This window comes from Corvus kubaryi, unplaced genomic scaffold, assembly GCF_017639235.1.
Source record: "Corvus kubaryi isolate FWS band 111438036 unplaced genomic scaffold, C.kubaryi_AGA036_p1.0 135, whole genome shotgun sequence".
Classification (NCBI taxonomy): domain Eukaryota; kingdom Metazoa; phylum Chordata; class Aves; order Passeriformes; family Corvidae; genus Corvus; species Corvus kubaryi.
Genome location: NW_024580669.1, coordinates 1,056,816 through 1,069,217, shown reverse-complemented (window position 1 = coordinate 1,069,217; position 12,402 = coordinate 1,056,816). Strand labels below are relative to the sequence as shown.

General features: G+C 46.4%; 1 protein-coding gene across 1 annotated transcript in view; it reads left to right on the top strand.

Annotated features, from left to right (window-relative positions):
- Positions 1-12,402, top strand: part of EXOC4 (exocyst complex component 4) — a 268,855-nt gene that overhangs the window by 63,487 nt on the left and 192,966 nt on the right. The window contains exon 7 of the mRNA XM_042052282.1: positions 428-516. Within this exon, the coding sequence (XP_041908216.1) occupies positions 428-516 (89 nt within the window). The remainder of the gene's footprint in view (positions 1-427; positions 517-12,402) is intronic.

The following is a 12,402-nucleotide window of genomic DNA, read 5'->3' as shown; positions in this document are numbered from 1 at the left end:
CGAGCTCCCTTCTCCTGGTCCCCAGAGCCCATCCAGGCACTCCCAGGACTGGGTGTTTTTTGGGAAGTGCCCACCTGGAGCAGCAGCCATGGAGAATGTTCCCAGCACTGAGCTCAGGCAGGTTGGGCACGAGGCCCTTGGCCATGGGACACTTGTGGTCACAGGGACTTTGAGCTGTCCTGAGTCACTGAGGTGTCAGATCAGAGCCCAGTCTGGGGCCTTCTACTATAAGAGGCAAAAATCCTGTTGATGGGGCAGAAATAGTTGGAAAAATATTTGGATTGTGGACTATTAAAGCCGTACCATTAGACTGGTGTCTAACTTCCAGGAGAATAATATATTTTCATTTTATATTGTTTGGAGCTGAGTGGTGCTCACAGGAAGGATGCTTCCAGGGCTGGATTTATTTAATTCCTTTGAATTCCAGGTTTGAATCCTCATCCCATGCCATCAGCATGAGCGCCTACCTGCGGGAGCAGAGGAGGGAGCTGTACAGCAGGAGTGGGGAGCTGCAAGGTATGGAAGGGGATCCTGTGGTAATTGGGTAATTCCCTTCTGCAGGAGCTGGAATATCCTGTCCAGCCTCTGTCAGGTATTGATCTCTGCTCTAAACCTCTCCAGGTTTTAAGCTCTTGTTTATTATGAGGTTGTGAAGGGTTTGTCTTCATTCTCTCAGCATTTTCAGCTGGAGGTCAAGGTCTTAAAAAATGTTCTTAAAACAATGGGTGAAATACAGACGGCCTCACCTTGAGCACGGGGTTTGGATACTGGAGTAACGTTGGATATTTATCTGCAATTTATTTCCTTACTGTGATACTTACCCTGCACTGCTTTGGGAGCTGAGCTCAGGCAGCTCAAATTTGAAGCTGGATGGACTGAAGTGACCAATTTGTTGTGTTTTGTACATTTGAAGAGTTGCAGAGTGTTTGCAGATGGTGAATTTGGGGACTTGGGCTGCTGTTGCTGATTTATATTGCCTGTGGCAAGTGCTGCGTGTGCCCAGGGAAGTGTTTCCTGCTCCAAGCATGGCACCATTTCACCTGTTTTTCCTGAGTGATCCAGTGGTTTGGTTTGGCAGCAGAATCCAGGGAATATCCTAAGACTGTCCTGATCATGTCCAGCAGGATTAAATTCTTTTGTATCATCTATTCCAGTTTCTTCCCGGGCTAATCATAACAAGAAAATAATTTATGCTCTTCAGTATTACAGCGATGACCAAGGGTAGAATTTCTCCTGGAACTCTCGTCCGTGATAATTTTCAGCTGGCTTTTAATTGAGAATGTTTTATCATATGCAAGAGAATTTTTGGATGACTTTGTTTTCCCCTCCTCTTCCCATAACCTGTCTTCAGCGACAACTTAAACCCACAAGGGTGTGAAAAAAAGCCTTGAGAGACAGAGATTGTCCTTGTGACAGACTGATTCACTTGGGTGACTGTAGGGGTGATCTCAGCATGGATGATCAGGGGTGTAATGGTTCTGTGCTGAGTTCTGAGATCCTTTTGGGTGGACTGAGAAGGAAGAACCTGAGCTCCCGACGTGCTGCGGGTGACAGCTGCCCACACCCTGATCCCACAGCATGTGGGAATGAGGGGAAGGGGAGGTACCTGTCAGCTAAATTGGGATCTCACCTTCTACACACACTTGGGAGGTGTTGAGCTCACAGCTCTCTGCCTTTTGGCATTCAGGTTCTCACCTTCAAAAGTGTCACACACCCAGGACTGGCTGAGGGAAGTCACCAGGGTCAGTGGGATGTTGTTAAGCTGTTCAACCCCATTACCAGGTTTTATTCCAGGAGGATTTAAGTAGTTACTTCTCCACAGTTATGAGCTCTTTGTTACAAACTGGGACAAATGTGGGCTCAAAGCCAAGAATTTTGCAGCTGTTGAGAACTTTGAGCTTTGTGGGGCCATCAGGGAGCCTGCAGCACTTGCTCCAGAATTTCCTGTCCCTTTGGGATGAGTCCTGTTGCCTTCTATCATTCCCAGATGTCCATGTGGCTTTAAAAACAAGCAGAGAACAGAATTGACTCTCTCCATATCCGTGTCCTGCTCCAGGTACCTCATGGCTGAGATTTGGGGATTTTTGTGGTTATTGCTGTTACAACTGAGGGTTTTAAGGAGCTCCTGTGCTGGGTTTGGAGCTGGTTCAGAACCAGATTTCATGGAAGAGTGATTCCATGTGGATACAGGACAAATCTTGGGAGAGCATTTGGGATGAGGAGGACATTGGGAGCTGCTCAGGCTGCTCATTCCCCACGGGATGGGAAAGAACAAAGCCCAGGAGCTGACAAAGAAGTAAAGGACAGAACACAGGAATTAGTGTGGAGAGGGCCACAGTCCTGCTGCCCTTTGCAGCTCAATTGGAAGAGCCTGGATGTGATGCAATAGGTGACAAAAAGTCGGTGTGGGCAGTCAGTGGGGACAATAGATGAGATGACTTTGCTGAGGTTCTTTGCAGCTGAACCATCAAGAAAAGTTTCCCTTTGAACTTCGCATTAAAAATGCAGTAACCTCTGTCTCTATTATGAGCTGCTGCTCCCTTTTAGGTAGCTCATTAATCTTCCCGAATCCCAGACCACAGCAAGATCTGCATTTGGATTTTTATATATATATATATATATTTTTTTTTTTTTTTTTTTTTTTTTTTATCCCTTTTAAAGAGAAATACAATTTAATTGTTCAATCAGGTTCGTGGAAAGCAGGCATGTGACACTCTGTCTTCTGTGAACGCTGCACAATTTCTGTTCCCAACAGCCTTATCCACAGGGATGATTTTTCAGTGGCAGCAGGGGGAGGGTGACTTGTTAGGGAATCTTTTTTCCTGAAAAGATCTTCAAAGAAACATATGCATGAAAAGAAAGGAATTTACAGAAGTTTGGCTCACGCTAACTTTTTGAAATAAGAATTTAATTTAAATAGCCTTAAAAACGTGTGAAGATCAGAGCGATGCTTTGTCATTAACCCCTTTGATTTGGACTGAAATAGTGCAGAGCACGAGGCTCACATTATCCCTCAGTGGGAGAAAGGGACCTGCTGCAAGTGATTTAGAGCTGGAATTCTTCTGTCTTATTCCACTGAAATTGCAGGAGAAAGATTTGGCCATGTGTTTTTCCCTTGAAGTTGGACACACGAGTTCTCTGATAGCTGACATTAAAATAAAGGTGGGGGCAGGTACATAACTGAAATATTTCCCTCTGGACTGGTACAGTCTGGGGAGAGCTGGGGGTGCTCACCTGGAGAAGAGAAGGCTCCAGGGAGAGCTGAGAGCCCCTTGCAGGGCCTAAAGGGGCTCCAGGAGAGCTGCAGAGGGACTGGGGCCAAGGCATGGAGGGACAGGAGCCAGGGAATGGCTTCCCAGTGCCAGAGGGCAGGGCTGGATGGGAGACTGGGAATTGGGAATTGCTGGCTGGGAGGGTGGGCAGGGGCTGGAATGGAATTCCCAGAGCAGCTGGGGCTGCCCCTGGATCCCTGGCAGTGCCCAAGGCCAGGCTGGACATTGGGGCTGGAGCAGCCTGGGATGGTGGGAGGTGTCCCTGCCCGTGGCAGGGGTGGGATGGGATGAGCTTTAAGGTCTCTTCCCACCCAAACTACTCTGGGATTCCAGGAACTTTCCAGGTTGCTCATCTCTGGCAAAGGATGGCAAACGTGGCAATAAAACAAAGCTCTGCTATAACAACACAATAAATTATAGTGGATAATTTTTGGAAACTCCACAGACTTTTTTTTGCTTGCCGGGTGATAAATGGAAAGTCCTGAACACCCCTCTGATACAAATTTAAATTCGGGGAGTGGGTTTGTGTCACTCCCCACTCTGCTGCTCATCTCTTCTCCACCCAAGCCTGAAAAATTCCTTACCATAAGGTTTTAAGTAATTAAAGAAAATCAACGAGAAACTCTGCTAATTAAGATTGTGACGCCAAGAAACGGCATCAGAGGCGAACGGGATCTGATATGACAAGGGCACGATGTAAGGCCAGGTCCAGGGAAAATGCAGTTATTTGTAGGTGCCGTGTTCCATTTGGATTCACCAAAGGGCTGCCGGAGGGAGCCAGCTGTGCTCAGCAGTGACAGAAACCAATCCTGACATTTGGGATAATGAAAATGCGGTTCAGCACCTCTCAGAGATGTGTATGATAATGTGTTGTCAGTCAGAGATGGTGGGGAGGGGGAGAGGGAATGGGATTCGTGTCTGGTTAAAGGAGACATTGTGACAAGTGGCCTGTGCTGGTTAAAAATACTCCTTAAGGAATGATGGGGAATAAACCAGAGGAAAAATCAGCTGAGGAGGGGGAGCTGATGTGATATCCTGAATTTCCTGTCACACCACTGCTTTTGTCTCCTTGTGATGTGCAGGATCACAGTTGGCTCTGAGCTTGGGCAGGGCTGGGGGAGAGGGAAGAGCAGGGCTTTGCTGGGGTTTGCCAGCTCTAATGCAAGTGGCTCTCCCAGCCCTTGGAATGCCATCCCTGATTTCCTTGGCGTGTGTTTGTCCCGGTGTAGGGGATTAGCGGCACGGCCTCTTCAAAGGCTGCCCAATCAAGGAGGGGTTATTAAAACCAGGCTGCTTTATGACTGAGAATTAATTAGAGCAGCATTTTCATGCAAAACATCCAATTTTTTGATTAGCAATGGAGCAGGGCCACAATTAACACTCTAGGAAGCTTAAATTTCCAGCGTTTTGATTCTCGGGAAATGAGATTATCAAACTGGGGTCAGGCCCTTGACGGCAAAAGGGGGATTATGTGTAAGAAAATCGTTTGTTTCTTGATTTTTCCTCGGAGATTGTTATTAAAGCTACAACAATTCAGAGGGAGATGCCTAAAAAAGGAGGCAGGAGGGTCCCTTTGCTTTGTCAGTGCAAAGAGCTCCCGGTGTTGGGGAGAGCACGTTTGGCATTTCATCTCCAGCAACAGGTTCCCATTGCTGGGTGGGGTCAGCCCTCCTTTTCCCATCCATGTGTGTTTGTTTTTTTCCTTTTTAACAATGTTTTTGATCCCTTTCAGGTGTCTAAATGTGCACACTGCTGCTTATTAAAGGCTGACCTCGGCCAGCAGTCGGGTCTGTGAAAAAGGATCAGGGCATCTCTGTTAATCCTGGAGAACATTTTGGGGGGGTCAGATTTCCCATTTCATTCCTGTCACTTCTCAGGGAGATGTGAGGTGTTCAAAGTCAGGCTTGGGCTGTGAAATCTCTGCTTTGTGTCAGGGACTGTGAGCAAGGTAAGGCAGGAGGAGGAATTTTGGTGTCAGGGAGATATTTACTGCCAGGTCAGAGGGTGCCAGTGAGCACCGTGAGCGTCATGATCATGGGATGGATTTGGGCTGGAAAGGACCTTAGAGACCATCCAGTTTCAACCCCATTTCCATGGGCAGGGACACCTCCCACTGTCCCAGGCTGCTCCAAGCCCCAATGTCCAGCCTGGCCTTGGGCACTTCAGGGATCCAGGGGCAGCCCCAGCTGCTCTGGGAATTCCATCCCAGCCCCTCCCCACCTCGGTCTTGACCTCAGGCTCCTCTTGCTTTAATCTTTAGCCCCTTGCACTCTTCTCACCTTAGAGCCCAAACACCCCTCAGGTGCCACATGGTCCTTTTGGAGAAGGAAAACCAAAAAATAGGGGCATGAAGGGGGTGTATTCTTGTAGAGGAGCTTCTCAAATAGAGAGATGGAGAATCAATGCTGGCATCAGCTTTGAGTTCTGTCACCGGCTTGGATTCTCCATCCTCACAACTCTCCCACCACTGCCAAGCTTCCCTCCCCTATTGATACAGGGGAGCACATTCCTTATTTTATAAAATATCCTGCAAATACCCCAGTTCTACTGATTTTGCTGGGAAGCTGCTCCAGCCGGGACTGGTTGGGTTGTGTTGTTACAGTTCTCAGCAGAGACTCCCAGGTTTTCTGGGACTCGCTGGGACTTGCTTGGTTGCAAAGCAGTCCTTGATTTTCAAGGCACTTATTTGCAGCTTCTTTCCAGCTTTGAATCTGGATTACTGAAGCATTTGAGGGCTTTGTGGGGAATTTACAAAGACAACATGGAATTATCTTCTATTATGCAGATTAAAACAGAATAGGTGGAGAATATTTATGCCTTTGAACTGTAATACCCTGTTTTATATCAATTACTGGAGTTTTTTCCAGAAGGAGTAGGCTTTTGGAGGTACAGAGCCATGGAATTTGTGCTTTTGTCTAAGCACCATAGCAAAGCATTTATTCAAAATGGGTTTGTTGTGGTGTTCAGGATCAGGAATCCCAGTTTGGTGTGAGCAGGTCTGGTTCCTCATGATCTGCTGTGCCTTGAGGAATATCCAGTGCTGCACTGGTGGAACTGGGCTGCAGCAGCCTGGAAGAATGGAAGAAAGCTCCTCAGGATATTAAGTGGATGGTGCTGGAATTGCCTCCTGTAAAATTTTAATCCTCTGAAGCCAAAATCTTATTTTTGGGTGCTGGCTTTTCTTAGGGCATTATTTATGCAGAGCTACTGCCTTGACTCCTTTAAGGAATGATTTTAGGTGGTTCCTGTGTTGGGTTTGGGGTTGTGGCAGGACATTCCTGTGTGCCTTTGATATCCCAGGTTTAGATTCCTACACTTCCCTGCTGGTATTGCTAATGACAGTAATTAACCACCCTGGGAACTGGGGTTTGCAATTCCCAAGTACTGAGCAGCACCTCAGAGTTAGGCTCTGAAATGAGGAATAAAACATCCATGGGAGTGCAGATCAGCTGGGTCAGGATTCAGCCTGGGGGAAGTTGTTCAGTCAGTCCTGATTTTTTGGGATCTTGAGTCTGGCCAAAACTGCAATACATTTCCTTTATACATTTTTGGGAAGAGATTTATACTATATATATATGTGTATATATATATATTCTATATATATTCATTTTATATATATATACACAATATGTTTAGACTCTGATCCTTGTGGGTCCCTTCCAACTGAGGATATTCTATGATTCCACCTTCTTTCTAGACTGATTAATTGCTGTGATGGCATTGTATATATATTCTTTTTTCTTTTGTTTCTTCTGGCCTTTTAGATAGTGTAGAATCCTAGGATGCTCATGGATGTTTATGTCTTCTGTTGAAATCTTGCTGATATTTGAATTTTTCATCACCTTCTTCTTTTCATATTGAAGTTTCCCCACATCCATGATTTTTGCTAGTCAAATTTCTTTGTTTTCACCAGCTTGCTTAGCAAGACTTTGATAAATACATTGCTGAAACATTCCTTTTCTTTCTCCCATTTGATGGAGTGTATAATCCTAATTAAAAAAACCAGCCCAACACAATTATCTGTGGGGACTGAGCTGCTTTCTTGCCTCTTCTGCAAATTTTATACCTTTCAAGCTGCTACTTCTCCAGGAAGTAATTCCACATCACAGGGGATGGCAAATTCCAACAGAGACCTCCGGGGTGAGTGTGGAGGGAGCTGCTGCTGCTCTTGTACCTGTTCAGGGGGTAAAGAAGTGTTTAATCTCTGGCCCTGTCATTCTGCTGCCTCTAATCTGTGTTTGAAATCCCTTAAAAATGCGACATCGTTGTTTTTCAAGGAGCATAACAAATGCACCCCAGACAGCTGGATTAGCATTTGGGGTTTCTCCCTCGCAGCCAAGAGGTTTTTATCTTAATAATGTTGAAATGGAACTTTATAGTGGCAGAGGAGTGGGCAGGCTTAGAGAACTCTGCTGTCAAGGAGGGCTAAAGCTGTTTAGGTGAGCATGAATTAACGTTTCCCTCGTCTTGTAAAGGTCAGCCTTTAATTGAGATTCACCACGCTCAGCCCAAAGCCCAGGTTCCAGGGCCCTCTCTCCGAAAAGGAGGCACAAATTGGCAGCATAATCTCATCAGAGGCTGAGGTTAGGTGGTAATAAATCACTCAATTCACAGAGAACGAGGCTGCCACGGAGCACAAAACGCGCCAGATGCTCCAAAGACTTCTGTGGCTTCGAGTTGGAATAACAGTTGGAGGATCTGTAGATGTCTTGGGTTTTTCCTAATAAGGAAGAACTGTTGGGGAGAAAATAATTTTTACCTAATTAAAGGATTAAAATGTTACACATTTGATTTTACGTTGGTTGTTATCCATTTTGTACACATAGGAATCGGAGGTGTCGTTCTCCTGTGTTTCCATTTGTGTATCATAGATCAGATATTACTGCCAAAAAAAAGGCAACACCTTTCATATATCCGTTATTGCCTGCCTTTTGTGAGGAGATAAATGTGTGCTGAGGAGGTGATTCTCTTCTGCAGGATGAAGATGTAACTTTAATCAATGAAGGGATGTGATTTAGGGGTCTGAAGATACAAAAGCTGACGGTTTCTCAAGGGCTCTGTGGGCCAAGTGCATAAATTGCTGTTGGAGTTTTTGTTTAATACATCATGGACAGCGTTAGAATATTTTCTTATCAGAAGACAGAAATATGGATGTTTGCCAGGTGAGGAGAGTTTCCTAGCATAAGGTTTTGCATCCAGTAATATTGTGAGGAGATGGGCAGGGAAAAGGGTGTTTTTCTGGAGGCTGGAGATGGAGAAAGGGAATGCCTGTGAGAACCAGAGACTGGTTTGGGTTGGAAGGGACCTTAAAATCATCCAATCCTAACCCCTGCCATGGCCAGGGACACCTCCCACTGTCCCAGGCTGCTCCAAGCCCCAGTGTCCAGCCTGGCCTTGGACACTTCCAGGGATGAGGGGGCAGCCACAGCTTCTCTGGGCACCCTGTGCCAGGGCCTGCCCACCCTCACAGGGAAGATTTTTTTTTCCTGATAAAAGCACCAGATTTTTGGATTTTTGTTGGTTTTGAAGCTTGAATGTAATTGCCCATTCCAGAGTGGGTGGCTCCCTGTGATGGTTTGGGATGGCAGCCTCATAATTCAAATTCTGTTCGAAGGTCCATCAGGTGAAGTCATAGAAGGACAGGAAGTGCATGTTGAATCCATCTTTAAAGGAGCCCTTTTTGGTGATTATTCCACTTTAACTGGCCTGAGAGGTGTGAACTGGGATGCATTAATGGGAAAATTTTGGAATGGACTCCCTAGCACTGGGAGAATGGAACCTTCCTCTCAAACTGTCCCTGAGTATCTCTCCAGCTGGATAATAATAGTGTGAGGAGTGGAGGCTCCGTGGGGTGATCCTTGTGGTCAGCTTCCTTTGGGACTTGGCCTGGGTGAATCCACATCCTTTTCCAAAGGCTGGGGGGTCCCAGGCCTTAGAGATTATTTCTGAACCTTACAATTTTGGTGGTGGCTTTGCCCATCCTTTTGCTGGTTTTTCAGATCCCCGAGTGATCAGGGCTGGCCGTCTGCTCCCAGAGGGATCTGGGTTGGCTGAAGCAGCGGGGAAGGTGCTTTGGAAGGGTTATTGTCTCCAAGTTAGCTGTCACCAGAAAATGTGATTTTGGGCAAAATGAGAGACATTTTGAGAGACATTTTTTGCCTCAGTTTCCTGGAGCATTTTGGAGTGTTAGGACTTCTCAGGAGTCCCAGGACTGTTGCCCTGACATGGCTTCTCTTCTGTGGATGCTCCCTCTCTCCTCCTAAAATTATGAGGCCTCTTTTTCCTTATGACAATGAGTCCCTTTTCATCAGTAGGTTCAGAGTTCCAGCAAATGTCTGATGCTGTCAGACAGTCCTTGGGTTTTGTGTCTCCATTGGTGACTGGGATCACGTTAATTGGCTCATTTTGGGAGAGGAGTGCTCATGTGAAGCTTTCTCCCCAAGAATTCATTTGATTACACACCAGACAGAGACTGGTCAGCCTTTATAGTCATTAATGTGCCACATTTGTGTGTCATTTCCTAAAGCAAAGAGGGCAGGGAGGGTGTTCTGTGTTCCAAGTGGTGCTTGCAGTTCCCCACATCCATGTGCCCACCAGGGCCTGCATTTAGATTCATGCTCTGGATATCGGTTTCCCAAATTTTCCCGCTTCCCTTGCCAGTCTTTTTAGCCTTGCAGTCACCACAAAGGCGGAGAAGTTGTTGAAACCAGATTTTTCTGTGTTTTCTCCACATAAAAGTCGTGCAGCTGCCTGCAGGAGGTTGTTCCAAGTGTGCTGGAGAAAGCCAGACTGATTCTTTTTCCTCAAAACGTTGGGTGCAGCAAATCCTCGCTGCAGATCTCATTAGTGTTTTCATATCTCATTGTAATTACTTAATAATATAATACCAAAGCCTTGCTGCTCACTAGCAGGTTTTTTACGTAATATCAAAAAATCCTGTAAGTGACTGGGGGCCTCGAGTACATCTGTGCTCCTCTTTTGGGATTTTAATTGCACTGATCATGCGGTTGTGTTTGACTTAATTGTCATTGGGAGTTATTGGACAAGCTCCCTCTAAGCCCTGCATTCACTGCACCTCAATGGCATCGAGGAATGTGGGAACAAATGGAACAAATGGCACTTCCTTTGTCTGCTTAATGAATGTGGAAGTGATTTCAAATGGCCTCTTCCCTCACGTGGCCCTTTCAGAGTGGGGGGTGTGTTGATATGATGTGGGAAAGCTGTAATTCCAGTAATAAGTGTTTTATAGCACTCAGGGCTGTGCCCTCAGCAAGGGGAGAAGCCAATTTGGCCTGACCCCAGGGTGAGGAGGGATGTGCCCAGTGGGTGGTTGCACAAAAATCAGTGTTGGTGCCTTTTTAGCTGCTGTGGAAACGTGAGGATTTATCTGGAATTGGCTTCAAGTTATTGGAACTGTAAGCAGCCAAAATTTAAAGAACTCTTAAGACTTTAAAGAGTTCAAGAGCCATGATGGGAAATGGAATCACAGACTTGTTTAGGTTGGAAAAGCCCTCAGAGATCATGGAGTCCCAAGTGTTCCCCCAGCACTGCCAGGGCCACCTGAAGGGGCTGGAGCAGCTCCGTGCCCAGGAGGGGCTGAGGGAGCTGGGGCTGTTCGGCCCCGGGAGGGGACACGGCTGAGGGGGCCTCGCCCACGGTCCCGATGTCCAAAGGGAGGCTGCCAAAGGACGGAGCGGGCTCTGCTCCGGGGGTGGCACCAGAGGGACGGGCAGGGAACGATCCCAGGGAGCTCCCCCTGGACATGGGGCAGAACTTCTGCCCTGGGCAGTGCCCGAGCCCTGAGCAGAGACCAGAGAGGGGTGCAGTGTCCTCGCTGGGGATATTCCAGAGCCACCGGGACGCTTCCCTGTGCCCTGTGCTCTGGGATGGCCCCGCTAGAGCAGGGAGTGGGACCAGGGGATTCCCTGGGATCCCTTCCAACCTCTCCCATCCTGGAATTCCATCTCTGGAATAACAGGCTGTATTGTCCATGCACTGTTTCCATCTTTACTATTTTTCCATAAGAGTTAATTTGTAAGTGAAGCATTTTGATGCAGAAAACAAAAAAAATTCACCACCACCAACTTCTTACATTATTCCCCTCTCTGACTTAAACCAACCTTTAGATATTCCTAAATGCAACTTTCACATTAGAATGTGGATTACAATGAATTCCTTGCAACCTTTACTTCCTAATTAGTTCCCCTGGAAGAGGGAAATGTTTGGAACTTCATTAGTGGTAGTGGCTGGGGGTGTGTGTAAAGAGGAGATGATGCTTTGCAGGATACATTTCCATGTAAATATCTGACACTTAATTCACGTCTCTTATCCCTAATTGAGGAGTTTGGTGGGGCTTTGGGTATTTCATGGATCTGGGGGGAAAAAAAGCCTCAACAGAAGCTTGTTTGATAAGTGAAGAAGCCAAATGTTTATTCAGAGGTGTGACAAGGAGCCCCCATGAGCTCCTCTCACAAACGCCTCAGGTCTCACTTGGGGTTTCAATGGACCAGCTTGGCATTATTCCATCAATCCCAAACTGGGCACTTCTCTCTGCTTTTCCATTGTCTCTGTCATTATATCCTGCCTTGCTGCTGGAATATTCTCCCAGAGCCTCTCTGGAATATGGACTAGAGTATTACAGAGAAAAGCCAGGGGTGGGTTTTATTCAAATATTTATAGCTCATTATCCTTCTTGTTGTTTCAAGAACTCATTTCATTTATAGAAGTTTATATAATTGATTTTACTGATTATTCCTTGATTTTTTTATCAGAGCCTGTGCTTTTTATCCAGAATTTTTGACTACTTCACACGTGTGTGTGTGTGTGAACTCTTCAGCTTCACACCACGGGGCTTTGTGTTTGCGCTGGCACGTGGATTTTGGGGTGGGGGTACCCTGAGCCACTGGGCTGTGTGGAAATGCTCCTGTGCCACCTGTGCACCTCAGATCCACCTGATCTCCTGCAGCTGAAAAGTGTTTGTGTCTCTAAAGGCTTTATTTTTATGGCCACTTTTGTAACTGGAGGATCCAATTTAGGAATTCAACAAAAAGTTGCCCGCTGGAGCTTGGCCTTTACCTTTGGATGACAAAAGATGCTTTTCCTGTTTCAGGTGCTGCAACTACAAAGCAGA